The sequence below is a fragment of the Lissotriton helveticus genome, chromosome 3_1, assembly GCF_964261635.1.
Source record: "Lissotriton helveticus chromosome 3_1, aLisHel1.1, whole genome shotgun sequence".
Taxonomy (NCBI): Eukaryota; Metazoa; Chordata; class Amphibia; order Caudata; family Salamandridae; genus Lissotriton; species Lissotriton helveticus.
In genome coordinates, this window is record NC_136061.1 from 995,551,099 (window position 1) to 995,576,828 (window position 25,730).

Genomic DNA, 25,730 nt, shown 5'->3' on the forward strand with positions numbered 1-25,730 from the left:
TGATGCTGATACGTATTGTGCCGCATTATACCGCATACGTTGCCTTTTCTTGGCCATGATTTTACCACGTGCAAGCAAGTAGAGTTCTAAATAGTCACTGAAAGGGGGGTTTGATACCTATAAAGAGACTTCACTCTTACATCCGTCTTCAGAGACAAGTTATGTCGAGAATAGCAACAATATTGGGTCTCGCATGTCTGCAATCTCGGCAGTGAGTGGGGACTCAAATACTTTTTTTGAAGGGCAACCTTTTCCATTTTCTTATCAAAATGTCAGGTGCTGTCCGGGGAGCTAAAGACAGCAATGTGCACTTCAGATAGTGGCAGGAGAGAACTGGCAGCCTCGCGCGACCAAACCAGGGGTGTGTCAGCTCTCTCCCCCTGAAGAATGATAAACTCAATGAGCCTGTCTATTTTTAACCTGCTGTTCTTTCCTTTTGGCAGAGTAATCAGTGTGAGCTGAGCCTTTCCCTGAATGAGAGCGGGTCCCCGGCTGCTGCCTCCCGACGCGGTCATCGGAGGCAGAGAGGTCCCCAGGCGCTGCCTTCCTGAGGACACCCCGTGCCCAGGCGCCATGTCCGGCGAGGATGAGCCCGGCGGGCAGGCCCCCACCACCACAGCCGTCAGCTCGGTGGCCGTCCAGGCCGGGGACTGTCGGCTGGTGGTGGCCGTGCTGAAGGTACGTTCCTGACACCTTACTTCCGTTCTTGGCCTTCTCTCGTATGTAAAAGAAATGTAGCATTTTCCTGACGAAAGGTGTTTTTCGGCATTTGCGACTCTTATGACATTTGATCACGATGCCCTGCAGGCCAGATTTCAAATTATTATGCAGTAGGCACATTTTCCAAAATAAAATATATATTTGTTAACATTCAGGAAGAAGGGGTACACCATTGGTTTACTTTTTTTCCACTTTAAGAGAAAAATTGTAATTGTTCCAGCTGCTCAAATGAGCCTGTGGAGTTACTTCTTAAAATGGTGAGCCGGTATATTTTGAAAAGTGCGTGCACTATGTAGTGAAGGTAACCTTGGCTCGTCCAGCAGGGACCATGTGCTTGCTAATGCCCTCGCTGAAAGCTGAAGATATATGAAAAACATCTGCTACTAGTAGTTTGCAACTTGTCTGCTCATTCTTTATAACACTTATGCGTGCGCGTGTGGTACATGCGTATGCGTAGCGCGAGTGTACTGGTGTGTGCGGGTGTGTGTGCATGTGTGGGTATGTGTGTATACATGTATGTATATATATATATATGTACATATTAATATATATATATATATATATATTTATATATATTTATATGTATGTGTGTGTTTCTGATATGTCTGTGTGTTTCTGCAATGCCGTGTGTCTGTTTATAGATGTGCCATGTATTTTCATATGTATGTTTGCATGTGTGGCGGAGTTTGCGTGAGTGTTCATGAGTAGGACTTCACGATGTGTTAGGTGTGTGTGTGTTCCATTCATTGAGCTTGCGACATGCAATAGGACACGTTCAGTTGTCCGTAGAATGCAGTCAGTGACCCCCGGGCCTGGCAGCCACTGTACAATAGGCATCTGTGATATCACTCCGTCTGCTTACTGAAAATAACTTTTAAGCTGTATCATGCCTCCCGTCTAGCGCTCTAGCTCGTATAGTAAGATAACTCAGTAGGTTAACATGATATTGATATTTAGGAGCACCGGTTAATTACCGTACTTTCTGATATATAAGTGTCTAAGATTTTATTTTATCTCCATACACAGTTTTGTTGTCCTGGGTTTAGTGGATGCGTTCACTTTATTTTCCAGCCACATCTTCTCTGACCACTAAATACAGTGATGCTTGGGATACAGACAACGGAAACGAACAGCTATGAACCAGCGTCCCCATTTAAAATGAATTCCACAAGAAGGCAGTTTCTAATGTAGCGCCCTGCAAATGGCCCCCTGAGGGTACTGATAATAAAAGATTCATTCATTGTACCCTCTGTGGCAACCTGCAAATGACTGGAAATGCGTGAATAATTAGGGGTGGGTGGAACTGGTGGAATTGCATCGCGGAATTCCGCGACATTACCTAAAAACTCCACGAGATTCTACAGAGTTTCGCAAATGGGTGGAAATATGCACATCATGCTAATTAGGCTGTGACTTAAAAAAAATCTGTGCAAATAGCCCAGAGGTGCACAAGAGCCTACAGCCATTCGTGTTGATTTTTGCTGCCTCTTGAGTAGAAAATCTACTTGAAAAGCAGCCCATTGGCCACCTCTCTTGATCGTCAGCGTTAGAAAATTCCGCTAGGAGGTGCCAAATCATGCTCGTGCTCACCAGTTCGCATTTCTGGCGCCTTGCAAGAGAAAAAAAATTCTGCCACACTGTGATTGCCCGAATTTGGCCGGAACTCAGCGTTACAAGAGTATTGAGCAGTTGCCCAAATTCCACCAATTCTGCGAGTGGAATGAAATGTTCCACCCGGCCTATAAATAATGTGCAATACATGCAAATGGCATGTACAGTGAACATGTTATCACAAAGCCACACAGAGCAATCAGTTTGTCATTGCAAGGCATGAAACAATACACATATTGCCACAAGTCACACATCTACACACAATAAACATGTTATGCTTACATTGTATTAGCCAAGGGACAATATGCATGTTATTAAACAAAGTAAAACCCCACACTCACAAATGTTCTACAGTCACAGGACACAAACCCACGCACTATGACCATGAAATGATTACATGGCACAACATTGTGGTATTCTATGACATGACATATGTTAGAACTTATGATGTCATGACTGGGGTTTGTGGAATCTTGTGATTCGTACTGGGCTGTTGTTGGAAGAAGACGTTTTCTCCTATGTCTCTTCCTGTGGGTGTTAAGCTGTTCCGCTACCGAATAAACCTACACCTTGGAACCCAACTACCATCTTGCGTTTATTTACAACACATATACTGGCGACGATCGGGATCATCAAATTCTACATCTGGACAGTGGAACAGCGTTCACATGTTTGGCTACCGATTTACCATGCTCATCGGAAATTAACAGCTCTTTCGCTGGTTATAGGTAACGTACTGCCACTCGAGAAGGAAAATTTTTATTTGCGGGGTTTTTCTGAAATTTCACCTATACTTTCACCTCGCTTACCTGTTTTACCGTTGTACCGTTCAAATTGGCCGAGCGTTCCAATGCAGCTCGAGACAGATTCATCTGCTCGTCATTCCTTGACGTTCGCTCCTCGCTGCCTCACAAACAATCCGCAAAGCATTGTGGGTTCTACCCTTCAACCCCAGTGACGCGCTGACGTCACGTGCGTGCCGCCATCTTGAAATTCATCGGAGAAAACAAGAAATTCATCGGAGATCGCAATTCTTGCCTCTTAGAGTGTGTAAACCACAATTTCTTTTCGAGTGAGCAGTTATTCAACAACGAATCGTAGATACTATATATACATATTTTTTTTATGCTTCTGAAATCCAAATCCATCTTGGTTAATAACAAATTCGGAAAAAAAATGTCGAATATTGCTGCCCCCCCCTCATTTTCTACAAACAGCCGGAGATCCAAGCATTGAATGGGACTTGTGGTTCCCTATGTTTCTGGCTTATGTAGACGTCCTGGAAAAGGAGGGGTGTTCTGCTAAACGCAAACTAGCCCTTTTACGACATTGTTTGGGAGGGGCAGGAATTAAAGAATTTGACAATCTCCCTCCGATTGAAGACGCTGGAGACATTGATGTTTCCGAAAAAGCCACTAGGCAAATGAAAATTCGTTTTGGCAGGAAAATAAATACTGTCATGGAGAGGTTTAAGTTTTACTCTCGCATTCAAAAACAGGATGAGTCCATAGAGGATTATGTTTCAGCACTACGCTCCTTAGCCTGTTATTGCTCATTCGAAACAATTTCCTATGAACAGGTTCTTAGAGACCAGATTATGATGCGAACCAAGAGCAAGAAAATTCAGGAGAGACTTTGGCTTGGAACAGAAACTACTCTCAATGCTGTAATTAACATAGCCAAGGGTATAGAACAGTCAGAGTTGTTTGTATCAGAAATAAGAGGTTCAAATGTCAAATCCTTGGTTCCTGAGCCTGAAGTCTCCTTGGTTAAAAACCAACCTAACCCTAATGTTCCTTCCAGGAATGTTTTGAGGAAGGATAGTGAGAAAAAATCCGGTGAAGTCAAAAGCTACCCAGACAACAGATTTGGCCAAAGGAAAATTGTTTCTTGCTACCGCTGTGGTAGTCCCAACCATGTTGGCAATTATAAAGGTTGCCCTGCCTGGGACAGAGTATGTGTGAAATGTAAACGTAAAGGTCATTTTGGCAATGTTTGTCGCTCGACACAAAGAGTGAATTATATTTCACAAGAGGAAGAGGAAGTTCTCAATAGCTTCAATTGCATTCTTTCCGTGTATGAGGTTGAACTTGATGAATTTCCCTCTTATCCCATATTGGTGGATGGTATGTCCATTGAACTAATGATGGATTCGTGTTCACGGTATTCTATCATTGGTTTAGATTTGTTTAAAAGTTTCTGGGACAATAGAGAGCTTTGTGTTCCTGACATCCATCCTGGGGGTTACTCAGGCAAGAAAATAGAATTGGAAGGGTACTTCTGGGCCAAACTTCAAGTTAAAGATCGTATCACCAATGGGAAGGTGTATGTAGCCACTAAAGGGGTAGCTATTTTAGGATGGCCACACCAACGTGAATTAGGCATCAAACTAGATCCTAATGCCAATCCTCCCGTGTGTTTCATAGAGCCAGAAGTGAACTTACTTTCTGATGTGAATGGTTCTTGTTTTGTAGGCAATATTAAAAACAAGTTTCCTGATGTTTTCAAAGATATTCTTGGCAAGTACACAGATTTCAAACATAGGATAATACTCAATGAGAATGCTGTACCAGTTAGACACAGAGTAAGAAATGTCCCTTTAGCTTACAGGGATAAGCTCAAAGGAATTTTAGATGATCTTGTTTTAAAACAAATCATTGAACCAATTGAGTCTTCTCCTTGGGTTTCCCCCGTTGTTTTATCACTCAAGAGTTCTGGGGATCTCCGTCTCTGTGTGGACCTCCGTAGCCTAAACCAGGAAATATGGGTTGATAAACATCCCTTACCAAACATTCATGAATTGATTTCCTCTTTGTCTGGTGCCTCTGTATTCTCTACAATAGACTTGGCGAGTGCATATCACCAGGTGGAGCTCCATGAAGAGCCAAGGAAGTTAACAGCATTTGTGACTCCAGAGGGCATGTTTCCAATATTTGAGAATGCCCTTTGGACTAGCCAGTGCTGCATCCGTCTTTCAGAGATTGATGCGAGATGTACTAAAAAATTGTAGTGGTGCAGTGGCTTTCCAAGATGACATTTTAATTTTTGGTAAAGACTGTAATGAACATGATTCGAACTTGTATTCTGTTCTGAATTGTATCCAAGAGAAAGGCTTAACCTTAAAGTTTTCAAAATGTAAATTTAGACAGTCTAAAGTTGAATACTTAGGCCATGAGATTTCGGAAAATGGTATTAAGCCCAAACTCAGCCATGTTAAGAGTATTCTGTCTGCTCCCATCCCCACTTCCAAGGAACAGTTGCTATCCTTTCTTGGTCTTACAGAATTCTATGGGAAATTTGTGCAGAATTACTCCATGTTAGTCCATCCTTTACGCTCTTTGCTCAAGAAACAAGCAAAATTTGTATGGGGTAAAGACCAGCAAGAGTCTTTTGATGTACTTAAATTGTATGTGCTCCTTTTCTCAAACCATATTCAGTCAATAAAGAATGTATACTTTGTGTCGATGCCAGCAATATAGGTCTAGGTGCAGTTTTAATGCAGAAGGACAATTCAGGTGAATATGTTGTCTCCTATGCTTCAAGGTCTCTTCGTGGCTCTGAAGTTAATTATTCCACGATAGAGAGGGAGTTACTTGCGTGTACCTGGGCCACTCAACATTTCCGTCAATTTATTTGGGGTACCAAATTCTCACTAAGGACCGATCACAAGCCTCTGGTCACTATGCTATCTGCTGGTGGTGGTAGGACTCTCACTGCTCGTTTAGCGAGGCTTGCCGCAAAGTTACAGGAATATCGCTGTGTTGTCACCTATGTTCCGGGTCGCCTTAATGTCCATGCAGATTGCATGTCTCGCTTTCCCGCTAAGGATAGCCCAGCAGTAGATTATTCTGAGGAATGTGATGTGGCTTTTACTATGAATGATATTAACATTATTGTTAGTGATAATCAGTCTAAACTGATCTCACAGGCTGCTTGGACAAAAGCTTTGGATCAGGATGATGTTTTGAAGGATGTAAGGTTGTTTTTAAACAAAGGATGGCCTGAAGAGAGGAAACTTAGTGGTGAATTGGCTTCTTTCTTTAAGGTAAAGGATGAGTTGATGGATGATGGCGCAATAATTTTTAGAGATATGATTTGTGATCTGGCTCATGAAGGCCATTTAGGGATGTCCTCCACTAAGAGAAGAATCAGAGAATTTTATTGGTGGCCTAGTATGGACAATATGATTGATAAATGGGTAAGGAATTGCTCCCCTTGTTCCTTAAGTGATAAATCCGTGAAACCTATTTCTGTAAGTTCTACTCCTGTTGAGTTTGTTCAAGGTCCGTGGCGCAAACTAGGTGTAGACATCATTGGCCCTTTTAGTTATCAGTCGGGTAAAGAGATGTTTGCCATTGTTCTGGTTGATTATTTCTCCAAGTGGCCGGAATTGTGGAGAAGGTCAATTCTGATGTAATTGTTGACTTCCTTAACGAGGTTTTTTCCAGAGAAGGTCTTCCTGAAGAACTTGTCACCGATAATGGTCCACAATTTGTTAGCGAAATCTTTTCATCTTTCCTCTCCAGCTGTGGTATCAAACATAAAAGAGTTTCCAACTATTTTCCTCAAGCCAACGGACAAGTTGAACGTTTTAACAGAGTAATTAAAGAATCTTGTCAGTTGGCTTTGCGTAGTGGTTTGAAATGGAGGAAAGCTCTCCAAGCAACCTTATTGACGTATCGCTTTTCCCCTAATACTGTTACTGGATTATCACCCTTTGAAATGTTGCACTGTAGGAAGCCTGGTTCGAAGCTGATGCCTTGGTGGTTGCGAACTGAGAAAGGTGACTATCTAGAATTGGATTTGGAGGCTGTTAGAGAGAGAGTCAATAAGTACCAAGCAAAGATGTCCCGCGTCCCAGCACGTAATGTGAATCTACCCAAATTAAGTGTTGGTGATTTTGTAAGAGTGAAGTTTGGTGGACAAATCCGCAAAGGATCTCCCAGACGGTCTGGTCCTCTCAGAGTTGTTGAACTCTTCAGCAAAGCTGTTAGGGTGGAAGATGGGAAAATCTGGAATTTAAGACGCATATCTGTGTGTAGATCTGATGACTTGAAACGCTTTACTGTGTGTAGGTCCACTGACTCCAATTCCTTCTTTTCACAACCGGGTATTTCTCCCTCTAATGACCCACATGTGGTGAATGACAGATCTGAGCTTTGTGGTACTCACTAAGCCTTTGATCATCTGTCTTTGGATAGGAATGTTACTGTTGATAATATTACCAATGCTGATGTCCTGAATGGTTCTACTCTTTGTGAAAATGCAACTAAGAATGTTATTCCTGTGTATCCTGTGAATGTTGATCAGGGTATTGTTGCAGACAATTTGGTTAATGTTGACCATTCTGGTTTTGCTCGTCCTGCCTGTGACCAAAGGCCAATTGCTTCACGTTGTAGTTCACGTGTCAGATGTCTTCCAATGAAATTTAAGGATATTGTTCGGTTCTAACTTTATTTCTCTTGTTTTCCCTTTGTTTTTTTGTTTTGTTTTCTTATAGTTTTGTGTTTTTTTTCTTTTCATTTTTTTTTCTGAAGGGGGGGAGGTGTGTGGTATTCTATGACATGACATATGTTAGAACTTATGATGTCATGACTGGGGTTTGTGGAATCTTGTGATTCGTACTGGGCTGTTGTTGGAAGAAGACGTTTTCTCCTATGTCTCTTCCTGTGGGTGTTAAGCTGTTCCGCTACCGAATAAACCTACACCTTGGATCCCAACTACCATCTTGCGTTTATTTACAACAAACATCAGGCACAAAAAAATGTCATATTATGAAGGCACAAATTCCACACACAAAAAACGCGTCAAAAATACAAGGTACACATCCTAAATCAAATTTTGGGATCAGCTTTTCGCTCTTCAAATCAACCGCAACGGGTGCCTGCGGCAGATGGTGAGGCCTTGAATGCATGGTTCCTAGGTCACTCTGTGTGAATACAATACTCTGATTTTGGAAGTTTTACATACCGCAGGTCATTCCATTGTCTACATCAGAGCGCTTTACAGTTGTTTACCCATTGACTGACTTACAAACAATGCAGTGAAAACCTATAACTATTACAGAAGTTAAACTAAATGTAAACACATATATAAATTAGATGATGTCCACCCAGCACCGAACGAGTGTCGCATGTTTTGGTCACAAAGGTAACAATATATTTTTTAAGATGTATACTCTTTAGGAGTGCTCCCTAGCAACAAGGGACTATTCTTGATTAGCGTATATTTGAAGAGGTTATTCCAAATAATCTTTTGATATTTTGTCTTATTTAGGTTACATACCGAAAGCTCAGGTTGTACTCATGTTTTTGAAGCCAGTGGGACTATTTATGGCAAATATAGTGGAGCTGTCCTTCCTGGGGCTTACCACCAACCCTTGCAGCGGGGATTCCACCATCCTTCAAGGGGGCCCCAATTCAGCCTAGGGCCTCTGAATATTTGTGAAATGTGGGAGTTTCACGGGTCCCTCATTACATTCTGCTGGGGTCGGGAGGTGCCATATCATCGAACCCTACGTCACTGGTCCTCAGCTCACACGAGCAGGGCTTCTTCAGTGCATGCATTCAGTGGCGCGTCACAGATGAGTGCTTCAGAGATCCTGCCAGGAATCCAGCCCAGGGCAGTATGAGATTCAAAGCAGCTTAGTTTAAATAGCGTGCATTCATCCTGGCCATCCAAGGTCGGACTGATAGACTCAAAAGAATGTGGAGTGGGAAGGCCGCCCTGAATGTTCATACCTACATCCTGTTGTGACCCACGAAGTTTCAGTGCCAACAGATGCATGATTTTGCGTTGCAAAGGCTATGTTGAAGGACTTCAGTGATGAGTTTCCCGCTTCTCACACATGCAGCTTCCGAGCAGATAGCTCCAGTGTTTGGAAGCTTTTTCTAATGTAAAGCAGGGGTTTACTTCTTACGTTCTAAACAATTTCCTACTGTATTATTACGGATGAGCTTAAAGAAATAGGGCAAAAGACCTACTCCGCCCCTTCTCGATTTCTGTGGTCAGCACATTTTGTCTCCACCCACCACACGCTCTAGCAAATTCATTGTTTCGTTTTCATACTCTGTAGTTATTCATGTTGGTCAGGTCTTTTTATGTTCCAGTGATCGATCAAAATGGACCTGAGTAGGCTAAAGGGGGCTTTATTGATGCACCCTGCACGCAAATTCTTACTTTTATACCTCCACTCGCTATGGCGTTTAGGTATAAATGTTTAATTAAAGTTTTCTGCAAAACTTCCACCGAACGTTCCCAACGGGATAGCAGACAATAAGATTCTGAATTGGGAAATAAAAAACATAATTAACTCCCCGCGTAGCAAACACTTAAGCACACCCACCCATCCTCCTACCACTGCGCATGTCTGTTGTAAACAGTGCACTACCTCCGCAATTTCTGTACGGCGCAGAATTGCTATACCTGAGCGGCAAAGAGAGCTGGGATGTTGAGGAAGGTAAAAACCTAAAAAATCTATTTATACTGCCCTTGTCAGCCATGGTTCAAGCTGTAAGACTAGAGTTAGGACTTACTTCATGGGGCATTCTAGCTGGTATGGCCCTACTTCGATTCTGGCAACATCTAGGAGTAGACGAAGACACCAAAATTTCACAATGGTGTAAAAACGAAATACGGAATAGCGAATTAAAATGGGCAAGAGAAACTAGGGCGATTATGATGAAGCTATGTCACATGATGGAGGTTAAATTGTGCCCTACGACCCTTATGATTAATATTGACAAGAAGATACTAAAGACCTTGGGAAAGGAATTATCACATGCACAGGACTGAAATTACCTTGCAAATAAAATCTCAGTGCATTTTATGTTAGATGCATGGAAAAATGAGCAAAGCTTTCCCTATATTGATAGGCTACCGGACTGCCGACTACGAAGTGAGGTTCTCAGGGTAAGAATTGGGGTGAACCCGTGTTATATGAATAATGTGGCAAAAAACGTAATGATCGATAAGACGGGAAGATGCACTTGCACCTTGGACACCTCTTGTGACTTGTTACATATTTTACTTGATTGTCAGAAGTTTCTTGACTTACGAATTATGTTTTTAAAACCGATTTTTAAGAAATATGAAATTAAATTTAGGGCCCAGGCTGTAACTTTAATGACTGAAATGACCCATCTAGATATTGCTGTTGCTATTGGGAAATTTATGCAAAGAAAGAGTGAAAGCATTCCTTCTTAACTTTTTAAATGAGTTTTAGTAATAATGTAGCTCCAATTAGAGTTACTGGAGGGTTTTATATTGAATATGTTTTATGATATATTTTAGTGTGTTAATGAAGTGTCATTTTTAAGAGAACATTTTAATAGTATATGTTTTGTTTGTGGACCAACGGTCCAAATAAACGTGATTTTAAAACTGAAACTAGTGCACTATGCTATGCTATACAGTTGTAGACACAATGTAGTATTGTGCTTGCTGATATTTCTTTGTTATTGTATTGTATGTAGCTTTTGTATAGCACTTACTACCCCAATGTGGGGTGCTAAAGTACTTGCACACATGGATTGCAAGCTACACTGTGTGTGGTTGGAAGGGTGTTATATTTGCTTTGAGCCTCTGTGGGTAGTGTTTTTATGTCATGAACCTCTGAGGGTAGGTCTTCGTGTTGTGGGACTCAGTGTTTGGCCACATTAGCTGTCCATGTCTTGCCATTTATCACCTACCAGTGCATAATCCTTGTCAGAGGTGCTATTGTACAAGCCGGTCAACTACCACCCATTTTGAGATTGTATTTCAGATTGTTAAGCCTTGAGTGTGGAATTGTATGTCCTCTTCAGATTTCAAAATAATGATATGCAATACCTGTATAAATATATTCAATAAAGTTGAATTCAAAACTTTATTCAGCAGCATTGTGGCAGCCATAAAAAATATTCACGAAAAGGAAATGCTAAGAACATTTTACATCCCAACAATTTAAATTGGAATTTAACCGATACATAAAATGCCTCAGCTGGAAAGATAAAATATCTCATACAGTACCAAATTGCATCAGCATATCTCATCAGTGCATCGAAGTTTGTGTCTGCGTGGCAGCCTTTAAAAATGCGCCTACATTAAAAAACACTTCATCATTATGTAAAAGTCATAAGAATCTAAGAGCAGGATGTAGTGTTGTGCTGAACGCTTTCTAGTGCCTCAGCAGACACTTAGTTTGACAGCCATTCCCTCGAGGGCTGGATACACTTGCACCCCACACCCATCAACTACAGGCATCACGAGTGACGTGAGCCTGCAAATAATAGGGCCAGGGTGCACGGCTCATGGCCAGTTAGCTAACTATCACCCAGTGTCTGTGTCACTACTTTTAGGAGCAGTGGGCCTAGGCCCACAACATTACACATGTCTGCAATGATTAAGGCCAAAACAGCACTTTTTTAAAATAGGGGATAAAAACAACTTGGAATATTGCGCATAAAATTTACAGAAAAAGATAAAAAATGCATAGTCTGTTTAGAAGCATCATCACACGGGCAAGATATGGAATCAAGATGCTGTGTATAGCCAGTAGAAAAGCATAACAGGTACTTAACGGTGCCTGATCTAAAAAGAAATAAGAGTGAACGTTCCTATTTGCTGCGAGCAGTCAATAGATAATTAGTGATGTTATCAGGGTCATATAAGTCCAAATATGTTATGACAGTTGGACATGTGTGGAGATTCCTGAACCGCTGGGACTCCTTGAGCTGGAAAAAAAGCCTCTGTCACTCTCCTTTTACTTAGTGAAACACCGGTCAAGGGATCCCATAAAAAGGATTCCATTCCTATACGAGTATAAACGGATTTAACATAACTAATCCAGGGGATTTGCAAACCGTTATCCAGGGAGTGGCAATCCAGTATTGTGTCTCTTGTTAGGGCAGACTCTGAGTTTTTCCAAATTGATCACCAGAGCAGAGCAGGCCGGACACGGATCAGATCTTCCAGGTATCGCAGCCCCCAGTTCTTTATGATTTAGGGCTCCCGGTTTTATGGTATCTATTGTTTTTTAACATTTCTGTCTGTATTTATCCACATTTATTTTTTGGCCATCTTGGTAATATCCATATTTATTTTGTGTTTTGAGAATAAATTGAGTCGTAAAATTGTATATTTCCACATTTATTTTACTAATAAACATGCAGTCATACTTTGCTATCTGTTACATTTTAGCAAATTAAGTAGCCAAATTTAGCAAAACATTACACCAAAAGGTAAATATCAGCATTATAATACACATTCAGTCAAAATCACTTTATTCGGTTAATTTAAAACCATAAAAGTATACTACATAACATCTGAAAGAACCATTTACAACATATACATATTTCTTTAGGAACATGATCTTGTATACCAAAGACATCAAAATAAAAATCAATTACCGTCATTACAAAGGGTTTAGTGTATGCATAATTAATTTAAAACAATCTTATGCGCCAGAGCTCCAAGATAAAATCATTTAGCATACTTTCTGTATAAAAAACAAATAGAAACCACATAACAAAAACCTTTTGTTTCCTTTCCCTAACCGCCGCAACTAAAAAACTGGCAATATTAAAACATTCCCATCGGTTATTCAGCATCTGTAAGTATATTAGTGCAGGCCTAACCTGCATAAAGCTCTTATTTTTCAGTATAGGTGTTAAAAAACGCGTGCGAATATGATGAAAATAGTCTTAGAACATTATAAAATGCAGAGTGTCTTGAATAGAAAAATTATCGCAAGGACCCAAGTCTTTCATCTTGCACCATCCATGGGATTCTGCCAAAATACAATGCAAAAGGTTAAATCTAAATCTTACTAGAAGGAAGCAGTGGTAAGGCTTTGTTATTTTATGTAGGTATGGCCCTATTGCTGGAGATATTTTCAATAGTGTATGGGCTCGTACTGTGGGTTTCAGTAGCTCTCTAGCCTCTCTCTGCTTGCATCACAAACATGAAATGTTTTTTCACCCACAACAGATCCTCTCTCACCAGCTTGTTGGGGGAGTCAAATAAGGCGGGGCCCCCTAATTTTCCTGTTAAGCTCTTGATGTAACCTAGCCAGGCGATGCTAATTGCTTTATCTAGAGATAAACAATCCAGAGCAAACTTGCGATTCAGTTCTAATTCTGGGTTGGTCCAGGTCCCGATCCACAGCAAAAGAGGAGCCATACCAATCAAATCTGATACAAAACCAAAACCCAGTTCCTGATGTATGATATAAGAAGGTATTGATTGCGGAACCGAAAGTAGATTTCTGAAGAACTTATTCTCCACTATTTGGAGTTCTGTAGCCTCCTTGTATCCCTACATATTTGACCCATAATTAGCAATGGCAATACACTTGGCTCTGTTTATATTTAGCATGGCATGGATAGGTTTGGCCCCCAGCCTGTGTGAAAAATCAAGGACCGCTACTGTCGTTCTCACCATAGCATTTCTTTTTGCTTTTTTTGCTGCACCCATGTGCACCTTACATCAAACATTACCACTAAATGAGAAAACGTGGTTACCCTTATTATTTAATTTAAATAGCAGAAATTGGTTTTTGGTCTTGGGCCCATAATCAGTGTGTGATTTAAAGAAATCGCCACTTAAATCTAATGATCTCATGAAATCAGAAAAGGAATCTAGGAGACACTGAAGCTCAATCGCAGTCCGTGCTAGTAATACAGCGTCATCCGCTTATAGGAGCGCGGGCATTGACCAACCCTCTGCACAGAGAATATCTTTACAGGCCATGCACAGGGACAAGTCTAGATTGTTTAAGTATAACGTAAACAAGAGGGAGCTAAGATACCTCCCTGCCTAACTCCTCTTGTTATACAAATATACTGTGTGTGATTGCCCCTTTGATCATATCTCACCATGGCCGAAAGGTCCCTATGCAGGTCGGACAGAAGTTAACTATGTTCTGGTCCATTGCTATGTTAGGTAATAATACCCTTAGTTTGGATCTGTTTACTCGGTCAAAAGCCGATGACAGATCCATAAAGGCCAGATGTAGTGTCCCCTTTTATGTACGTTTCCCCACTGTCAGATTTAAATTTAAGCCGTACACCCCTACCTTTCCTAAACCCATTCTGTAGGTTTGACAATACCTTACGTTCATCTAGTCAATCCGTTAATGTCTTAAGGATCACTCTCCCCATTACTTTTACTGCCTAATCAATCAGCGATATGGGCCTGTAACATCGTGGGTCCTCTCTCTGCCCCTTCTTAAGAACAGGTATAATGGTAGACTGTGACCAAGACCGCAACAGGCCATGCAAACAGGCCACATTAAAAACAGGTACCAATATTTTAGAGCATAGTGTCACATTTAACTTGTAAAGATCGGCCAGGATACCGTCCGGTCTGGTGGCTTTATTACTTGTCATTTGTATTATGGCCTTACTTCTTCTTCGTTAAAAAAACGAAGGCATATTTCCCCTCTACCGAAAGCAAAGGGGTGAGGTACCCACAACTACGTGGTCACCATGGATCTATTTAAAATGGGTGAACCACTGATCTTCGGGTATGGTACAATCCAGTGGGCAGTTGCTTTCTCCCATAAAGAATGGCATATTAACAATCTCCCAAAACCTGGGAATTATTTTTGATAACATCTATACACTGCAAATCATTTCAGACTTCGTTTTTAATTTCTGTTTTACAGCTTTTTAACGTTTGCTTATACTTTTTCCTGAGTATAGCTGTTTGGGCCTTATCTTGGGGAGCTTGCTTCAATGCAAGAAACAACTTTTGGTGTGCATCTGTACAAATATGATCAAACCACCTCTCGCCCTCCTCCTTATCTTTCCTCGTGGGCTTTGTCATAGCACTGGACATCTGTTGGCTGATTCGGTCATAAGCTTTCAGGACTGCTTCCTCCTTGTTGGTACTATCTAGGCAAGAATTAATGTCATCACTGGAAGTTTCAAATAAATCATTGAGGAACTATTCTGGGATTTCCTTGCTCCACTTGAGCCTACGATCCTGAACTTTTAACTTTACATTGTCTCTTGTGATGCTCAGCCCAGACGGTGTAATTTCCTCATACCCCAACCCAGTCTTAAGTGTATAGGGTTGTGATCACTGAAAGAGGACCATTTGGCTCCGCAAGATACAACCTGAGGTAACAAGCATGTGGTAATAAAAATATAATCGATTGTAGAATTCACACCTCTTCCCTTAAAGGAGGGAATATTTTCCTCAGTCTCATTGGTACTCGGCTGTATAAAGCCAAAATCAGCCAAAATATCCTCTAGAAACTCTCCTTGCTGCGTATGCTCAAAATCCAAATTTGAGCAATTCTCGGGGCCAAGGATATCAACGACATTACAATCCTTTGGGCACAAATGTATATTAAAATCCTCTAAAATTATCACCAAATAAAAAGTGTTTTGCTTCTCTCTATATGATTCTAAAAAGCATTTCAGGTGTTATTTGAACCATTAGATAGTTACAGGAATCAGCGTCTAGCTTACAATGTTTACCTACAATATTTAAGGAAATTAAGGTCAGTAAGCCTCCCTTAGCTCTACCCACAGGGAAAGGCTGTGCAGGTTCAAAATAGGTTGAGTAACGGTCCACACAAAAGGTGTTATTGGTCTCCCAGGTTTCCTGCAGACCTACCACATCATACTCCCTTAAGCAATTGGCCCATCTTGCATCATCTTGTTTATTAAACCCGCTACATTCAAACTATGGACATTTAAAATTTTATTTGTACTACCTACTTTCTTTTTAGTAGGGCAAGATTTATTAGTTCCTAAATTAGCCACACTCTGTATTACTTTGCTATCTGTAGTATTTTAGCACATTAAGCAGCCAAATATAACAAAACATTACACCCAAAGGTACATATCAGCATTATAATACACATATATTTAACCTATACCTGTATTTAGGGAAATCTGAACCTGTTTTTTTAACTTCCCATGCTGTCAATCTGCTCAGCTGATGTCCTGTAAAGCCCGAAAGACAGCATGGAGAGTGACCCACAAGAGGCATCCTTTTCTGTATTGTTCCACTTTTAAAAATAAATACAGACAGAAAACATTTTTTTCCTTTCTTTATTTATCTGTAAGAAACAGTAAAAACAGAGCCTTATTTATGATTGCTGTAATTAGCAGCATTGCTGGACTGGCAGTATAGGGCACCGGGCATTTTCCCGGTGGGCCGGAAGGATGGGGGCCATTTTTAGACCGGAGGAGACCGTTTTTGTTACTGGGGGCCAGTTTTGCAGCAGCGCTGCAATATCGGCCCCATGTAAGAAAAACAGCAGCAGTGTAGCAGCAGTATTTCCACCAGATTCCCTGCCCCTCTGGGGGCGGGTCCAAGTTAATTGCCAGGGCTGGTTGGCATTCCCAGTCCGGCCATGATTAGTAGCAGAGATGGGAAGTGCAAGCAGAACTCTGCACAAACTTTGCGTAGTATTCTGTGAGGCCCATAAAGGACCTCAATTGTTCTTTCCCCCTGGGTCATGGGGCATGTTTAATAACCTTCAAAAGATTTTTCTTTGGCTTAACTCCGTAAGCTGACATTGTGTACCTCAAGTATTCTGCTTGTTCCTCCAAGAAACAACATTTGTTTTTACGCAAAGTAAGACCTACATCCACAATACACTGTGTTGTGCTCCTTAATGGTCTTACCAAAAATCCGTATGTCATCTTAAAAATAGAGAATGTTGTCCATCCCCTGGAGCACTTCTGCAATCATGCATTGAAAAACACTTGCCACTGATGACAACCCAAAAGGCATATTTGTGCACTAAAAAATTCCTTCCATTGTTATAAACGCAATGAGTGGTTTTGAATCCTCCGGGAGCTTCATCTGATGGTATGCCGTTATTTAAAATCCAATTTAGAAAAATACCCATCATTTGTTATTATTGGGTAGAGGGTAAGTATTGGCTACAATGCTCTGATTCAAATATCTTAAATCCATGCAGAACCTCAAACGATCATCAGCTTTGCATGTAATGATCACTGGGGACATCCAATTGGAAGCTTCCAGAGGTTCAAAGATTCCCTCTTGCAACATCTTCTTTATCAACTCTTTTACCCCTTCTCTGACAATAACGGGGACTCTTGTCAGCTTGTGCTGAACCAGGACAGCCCCCTTTTTGAGTACGATCTTGTGTACGTATCCCTTCAACATGCCCAGTTTGTTGTCAAATACATGTTTCATTGAGTCCAGGATGTCAGGAATCGATTCTTCTTCAACCACCATCACCTGTGAAGATGCCGTGGGGTTAACAATGGTGTGCAAGCCATATTGATGTACCCACTCCAAAATTAGGGGACCTTGCTCTGCCATGTATACGTTTCCTTGTATTCTACCTCCAAATTCTATGTCAGCATTCATACAGGCCACAATATCAATAACCTCTCCTTGATATACCACTGGCTACATGTCTTTGGGTTGTAATGTTGTACCTCCCCACAGTGGCTCAAATATGGCTGTAGGCACAATGGTGTACATTGAACTTATGTCCACCATAAGTTGTACCTTAAGCCCATTTATTTTGAACATTGTTTTGGGTCTATTCCTCCTATGGTTCTCATCTAACCCTTCAGTTTCACCCTCTACACTTTCAGGCATCTCAGCTGGTTCAGTGGATATATCAGAGACACCGGTTATCCTACCACGACCTACCTCTCTACACACTCTTGCAAAGTGCCCCAGAAGGCCACATCTTCTGCACTCTCTCTTAGCAAAACAAAACTTTGAGTCGGAGGCATGACTTGCTCTCCCTCTCCGATTAAAACCCTTATTAGCTTGTTTGGATGGTGCCTAATTGTTTCCCTTGTATTGCTGGGCTTTTCTGTAGTAAGATACTCACCACCCGATCTACGTTCAATTCCTATTTCACAAACTTCACTTCCCTGATTCTTCTTCTCTAGTTCTCTCGTGCATAAATCTAGCAGTTTGGCAATGCCTATGGCATCACTTAATGTGGCGTTCTTTGCTGCCCATACCTCTCTTGAATCTTTTTGTAAGATAAGTTGGTCTCTAATGAGCTTGTCTATCATAACCCCAAAAGGACACTTGGTAGACAACTCATGGAACCTAACTACAAACTCATCTATAGTCTCCTCCGCCTTTTGATGTGGAGTACAGAACTTATACCTTGTCATAACAAGGTTCTCTTCTTTCGCAGAACGAATTTCCAACCTGCATCTGGCGTCTCTAAACCAACTTTTAAGGGGTTAACCATTTGCCTCAACTGTTGGAGGTAAATATCTAAACACCGGTTGGCCCTCCTTGCCTAGTGCACTCAACAGCAGGGCCTCTTTCCTCGTTGGACGAAACCCCTCTCCATCTAAGGCTTCCTGGTAGTTGTCAAACATTAAGACGCAATGGGTGGAGAACCCGGGTGCAACAAGAAACATGGTGGTAGAATTACAGAAATGTGAGAAGGCGAAGCTATAGAATATACCTCACTGTGATTGCTCTTGGAGGCTTCCATAACTTCCCCAAGAAAGCACTAACCTAACTTCCCCAAAGAGAACTCTAAAAAGTAACAATGAGTGTCTTAAAACACATTTACCTGTTAAAGACAAAATACAGCAGTCATGAAATTTCCAGAACAAAGTATGCTTATCACTGAGAAACGCACTGCAATTAACTCTCATGTACTTCATGGAGCAAAAATGGGGAACATCCTTTACAACGCAACTGTTACAACGAAGTACCTTTACGACGCAACCATTACAATGCACCTTTTACAACGACTTGCGCTGGGGGGCGCTCTAGGATAGGGAATAGTTTCCAACACCATCCCTACTATCCACGGGGACTGGAGTTGGAATAGTAAATTAAACTATTCACTATCCAGCGCCCCCCAACGCAAGTCGTTGTTACGACTTGCGTTGTAAAACTTGCGTCGTAAAGGCATGCGTTGTAATAGCATGCGTTGTAACGTCATACATCCAGCAAAAAAACCTCCAGAAATCTCTGTAAAATGCACTGTAATAAATACACTTTAAAATGTACCCAGCATCACCAGGCACTCGGCGCTCTAATCATTTCGCCGTAGATCAAGTCATAAGGTCTGCGCATCACCGATGTGTGCTCCGTAGGAAACTAATTGCACAAATAAAGTTTGCACATCACTGTTTCCATCTACTCACCAAAAGCAGGATTCCTTCGCTCACTCAAGATGGTCGCCATGTTATTTCAACATCTTGAGTCACCGTGCCACTGGGCTGCACTACATTCTCTTGGTTTGGGACTTCAAGATGGCTGCCACATGCGTATCTGGCATCCTTCGTCAAAATTTGTGTAGTGACACACTCCAAAAGCACTGGTCTGCACCCTCAGTTATTGAAGCAGATCTCAAAGATGGCCGCGGTGTATGTAGTTAGCGTCATACATCAGATCACACCACATAGCGCTCAGTCAGATGGGTCCTCTGATACATCCCGCTGTCGCCCACCTACGTATGAGGCAGTACTCTCCCAGCTGTATTCAAGTACATGGTATATTCCTGCACCGGCATGTAGGTTCGCTACAGGTTTTTGCCGTTGTCATAGGTTCTCCTCTGCTCTGCCGTTGTCGTGTGAACACAGACCCATCCTTCTCAATCCACTCTCGACCCTTCACTGCACTGGTCAGCTAGTCGTCACCAAAATTGTTGTGAAGGAACATGGTCATTCACAGCCATGAAGGAGGTAAGTGGCTTTATTGGCTTTATTGTTGACAATAGCTCAGAGTGGACTCTCCCCTGCTGGCCAGTGTTCAACTGCCCTCAGAAAAAGTTTGCTCTTAAAACATAATATGTAATCCTGCCACTGCATGATTCCACTACAATGCAGGCACGACATGAACAAGCTAAGCCCCATACCCCATAACTAAACTCTGTACAACACACACCTTAAATGCTACCCTATTCCTCACTCAAGATGGCGCCCGATGACTGCGCCTGGGGTGGAGAGGACCGTGATCCTGTCGAGCCCGCAAATCGTCTCGAGAATGATGGCAGGGGTCCCAAGAGGGGATAACAATCCAGGAGGTAAAGTGCAATTAAAAAGGGGAAAGAAAGTGCACAAAGGAGAGCTTAGTGTATTTGTTTAAAATGCGGCGAAAATGAAATGGGTAGCAGCTACAATTCGAGGTAAATACCCTAGCTCCCGGCTTCCGCCTCAGGAGTGCTAAAACTATCGGGGATGAAGGATGGCTGCATTTCGGAATCTGAAAGTTGCCACTTCTACTTCCAATTATCCCCTACCACCTCCCTCACAGGCCTCTTAGTTTATCACCCTCCAGGGAATTCCAGTCACTTTGTAAGTTCTCTCCTGGAAACAGTCACTGTTCTGGCTTCCTCCACTTCCAATTTCACCATTCTAGGTGATCTCAATCTCCACTTTAATGACCCCCTAGTTAAAGTGGCAGCGGACCTTTTACTTGATTTTAGATCATACGAGCTCCATCTAGTGAACACGGGTGCCACTCATAACAAAGGTCACCTTCTTGACCCGGTTTTCACTAACATTCGGTCATTTCAGGCCAGCCCCCCTTTTCCCCTCCCCTGGTCAGACCATTTTTTGGTCCCCTTCACTTGGCAGGTCGAGTTCAAAACATTACAAATCCCCAGCTCATCTATTTGTGAGAGGGCGTGGTCCAAGCTCTCGGTTGAGAACTGGACTCGTACTCTTGAACTTTCCACTCCTCCCCTTGATCTGGACCCCGTGGCAGCAGACACTAATTTTAAAAACTGGCTTACGAGCTCACTGGACCTAGTCCTGCCAAAATAAAAGACTGTGGAAAAAGACTGCCAGAGCTGGCTCTGCCCCCTGGTATACTCCTGAGCTCAGAATTCTAAGGAAAGGCTGTAAGAAGCTTGAGCGCATTTGGAGAAAAGACTGGGATAAGGCAAACAAAGATATGTACCGTGATGCTATTAGAGCATATAAAGTTGCCCTCAGAAACGCCAAAACAGTATTCTTTGACGAGAGAATTAAAAATGCATCTAACTCTACGAGAGAAACCTATAAGATTGTCAAAGAACTATTGAAGATCCCCGACCCCCCGCTGTCTCAAGATACGTCAGGAGCCAAATGTAATGAACTTTCTAATTACTTTGACTTAAAAATTAAAAACATCGTATCCACTCTGCCCCAAACGGATGGTCTTGCCTCTGCCGGCAACTTGCTCCCGGACGTGGGCCCCCAGCTCAATGCCTTCAACCCAGTCTCAGTAGAGGAATTCCTTAAAATCTTATCCGTCATCAAAAGCGGCTCCCCTAGTGATCTAGTCCCTATGCGGTTTCTCAAACAGATTGCCACTACCATCGCCATTCCGGCAACTGAGCTCATTAACACCTCTCTTTCCCAGGGCATTGTTCCGTTGAAGGCCCTTCTAAAGAAACCGCATCTCGACCCCCTGGAGCTTGCAAACTTTAGGCCGATCTCACTACTCCCGGGACTCAGTAAGATCACAGAAAGACTGGTGAATTTCCAACTTTCCCACTTCCTGGAGTCCAATGATCTCTTGCGTAACTCCCAACCCCGTATTCCGCCCAGGCCAGGGGACTGACACAGCCCTCCTCTCTGTCATCGAGGAGGCAAGGTGCATCTTGGACTCAGGAGGATCAGTGGCAGTGATCCTCCTGGATCTGAGTGCAGCCTTTGATACGGTGAATCACCGTATCCTTATCCAGCGCCTGGCCGAGGTGGGAATACGGGGGGCCGCCCTGACTTGGTTAACATCATACCTGTCTAACCGCACCTTTCAAGTCTGGGAAGGCAACTCACGATCTGCCTTAATACCCCTCCAGTGTGGCGTGCCGCAGGGCTCATCTTTAAGCCCCACATTGTTTAATGTGTACATGGCCCCCCTGGAGGATGTGGTTCCCCCGTTTGGAATTAAAATTGTAAGTTACGCAGACGACACCCAACTGGTCGTCTCACTTTCCCAACTCGGTCAATGCCCTGACAGTCTTCGTCTATGTTTGACGAAGATACATGCCTGGATGTGTGACTCCTCCCTTAAATTAAACGGGTCAAAAACGGAAATCATGTTACTTGGTCACAAGTTGACCTCAATGCCCACTTCCATCTGGCCTGCTTGTCTGGGGGATCCTCCCAGCCCAAAAAAAGAAATTAAAAGTTTAGGGGTCTGGTTGGAGCAGGATCTCTCGCTCAAAACACAAGCAAAAAAAACAGCAGGAACCTGCTTCGGTCTTCTTCGGTCTGCCCGGGAAATCCTTCCTCTCCTCCCGCAGCATTCTAGGAAGTTACTAGTACAAGGACTGGTTCTGTCCAGACTAGATTTTAGTAATGCGATTTTCTTAGGAGCCCCCAACGCCACCATCAATAAGCTCCAACAGACTCAAAATGCCGCAGCTAGGCTATTAATGGGTATTTCTTTTAGGACGTCAGCTAAACCTGCTCTCAAATCGCTCCACTGGCTCCCCATACGGGAGAGGATTAAGTTTAAATCTCTATGCATTACCCATAAACTTCTTCAAGGTAAAGGACCCCCGATTATGAAGAGCCTAGTTACGCCCTACAAGGCTAATAGGCCCCTGCGTTCCGATAATGAGTACATGGCGAGAGTGCCGAGAGTCAAGAAAGCACACACAGGAGGCCGCCGCTTCTCTGTGAATGCGGCTTCGCTATGGAACTCCCTCCCCTTGAAATTGCACGCGGAACCTGGCCATCTGCGCTTCAGGAAGCTCCTGAAAACCTTCCTCTTCCCTAAATGACCCCCTGTTCTCCTTTTCCCCTCTCGAGCCTGATTCTACCGCAGCGCTGGGATGCCTCCTGGTAACCATGCGCTATATAAAAACGCGTTACATTATCATAATCCAGATCAAGCAGAGTGCACCTCCTCCCACAGACCTGCAGTTTTAATAAAAAAAAGGTTCAGATTTGTTTGCCATGACTTATGCTTTAGGTAGCTACTAGCTTACTACTATATTTAACTTGTCGTAGTGGTTTAGCTAGTATGAAAATCAAGCTGGCAAGACGGCAGTTTGCATCTTTAGATGTTTTACCCCATGATTCTCGTTCTACTGACATGTCAACTGTCTCCAGGGAGATTTTAGAAATGTCTGATGATAGTTTTGCTAATCGGTTATAGGGTTTCAAAAACCCTTTAAGAGCATGATTTACTCAGGGCAGCCAAATTATGCATCAAATAAAAGTTTTACATTTAATTGTGCAACCCTCCCCAATATGTCTCTGCTCTCTACAAAGTTTGCAACTGATCTTCTGTTAATCAACATAAGTGGTACCCATATCAACTTTGGAGAGAAGAAAAGATGAATCCACTCATGGGGATGCGTACCTGCGACCTGCCGATTGCACACATGACTCTGCAGAATGTCTTATCGGCTTGTAGCTGTGTTTCTCACTCCCTAACACTTCCTGGGATTCTATTTCGTAGCTCGATATTTATTGATTACATATGGGCTCCTTTTTCAGTGGTTTCCCATTTAAGCATTACATGAATATTTGAGTGGATTAATTCAGTTGGCTCAAACTCTGCTTTTAACAGTTTACCTCTGAATTAATTGGATACAAAAGCCCTTTAGACTTTTTCTTCCCATTTTTAAACTTATCTTGTTTTCTTCACCTCACTACCTGCACATAAATCCTTCCCCCTTTAGCTGAATAAGTCCATGCCTTGCTGTTCCTAACAGCTTTAATACATCATTTGGTTACTGGATTTAAATTTTATTTATATGGAATACAGTTCCGGCTTTCGTTTAACAACCCTTTGATTCAGTTCCATTAAATATTCCCCTGCTGTCCTCCCTTCAAGAATAACATCGCCTGGGACATTTCCCAGTAATGCTTTCAAAGTGTAAAGTCTGCTCTTGAATCGAATAGCTTGGTTTTGCTTAACATCCGCTTTCCCCTCTCTTGTCACACTGGATTGAAAGTGCATTAGTACTGGCCATCACATCAACTAACATAAGATGAAAGTACGGTTTCATATTTGTGGCCCTTTCTTTCTCTAAACCATGAACTAATGCTATCACTGCACTTTTACGACTGCAGGTACTATGCCTTGTAAAATGAGGAAGTGGTTGCAAATGCCCCAGCATGACATAGTTTGCGATTAATCACTGGGACTAATCTTTAGCCCACATCACAGCGGCAAGGCGAGGTGACTCGAATGCTGATATTCAAGCATATGTTCCTACACAAATCCATGAACGCACATTGATTGCAATGACCAGAGGCTGGGCTGCACAGACAGTTCTCCAGCCTTATAATCACTTAAAATATTCAATCTTGTTCTATACCACTGAGATTAGAGGTGTAGGCTTTTGGGAACTTGGGGAAACCAGTATAGACTTGACATAGAAAACATTAATAAAAAAGTATCCTAGGTAAGTAGGTCATGAGCACACAAGATCCTTTAAAGCAAGGAAGTTATTTACACAAGGTACACTGTTCTCAGTATGTACACTGCCCAAAGGACGCATACACATTCCACCATGAGATCCTGAGGGCGACTGGGCCCAGGGGGATGCTGGAGACTGGTCTCTTATTGGTACGGCTGCAAGAATAACCAGAGAGAGCTTAAGGAGCAGACAGCTACAAAAGAACCCAAGGGAAGTCATCAAAACACAAAAAGTGTGCGCACAAAGGATGGGGCCAAGTGAGCAAACTAGTTAGCAGCAGAGAGAACTCACTAATGGCGGCTGGTGGGAACCACAGACTAAAAGGCAGCAACAACTTAAGTAATATCAGAACACCTTTTAACCCATACGTGATGAAAACCCAACCCAAAAGTCTGGGCTCCGTCATGGATTGGGAACTCGGCCATTGGAGGAAACTGAGGTCAAAGAAGGTGGTGGCCATTTTGAACCAGTCAAGACTGACCATGCACAAGCCAGAAAGTGTAGTGAGGATACGATTAATTTTGCTGCCTGGGTGACTTGCCACATCTCCCAAAGGCTGGCAAGCAGAGACTGCTAGAAACCCATGGTGAAGATGGTGTAGTGGCTTGTAACTTTCTACCAACACCAAAGAACCCCGAATACTCAGGACCCTCGGTAAGTCCTGACACACTATGATTCTCTGATTAGACAATGCCCACAAACGCGGTCTTCACTACATCAGAATTTAGAAGAAAACGTTTCAAGGACCGAAGAAGCTTACATTTGTGCATGACTAGTGCATATTTCAATATTTTGAAAATAGATGCTTTTATGTAATGTGCTCCAAATACCCAATATGATGGGATAGCACACATTCTTTTAGTAAGGTACAGTTGCAAATGTAAAAGGAATAGTTGACTAATGAATACGTTATGTTTCAGTTCAGTTTTCATATTTGAAAACTATAACAGTCATCTGTAGATAGATTCTGCAAGGCCTGTTATAAATGTGCCAGTTGCATCTTTGCGGTCAGTGGTTGTTGCTGGGGCCCATAGGCAGTCTTTTTTGGTGACCGGCACTTATATTT

General features: G+C 42.4%; 1 protein-coding gene across 3 annotated transcripts in view; it reads left to right on the plus strand.

The window, feature by feature from the left end:
- Window positions 1-440: 440 nt before the first annotated feature.
- Window positions 441-25,730, plus strand: part of CCDC141 (coiled-coil domain containing 141) — an 808,330-nt gene continuing 783,040 nt past the window's right edge. For all 3 annotated transcript variants that reach the window (XM_078681492.1, XM_078681494.1, XM_078681493.1), the window contains exon 1: window positions 441-678. In XM_078681492.1, the coding sequence (XP_078537618.1) occupies window positions 475-678 (204 nt within the window). In that variant the 5' untranslated portion in view covers window positions 441-474. The remainder of the gene's footprint in view (window positions 679-25,730) is intronic.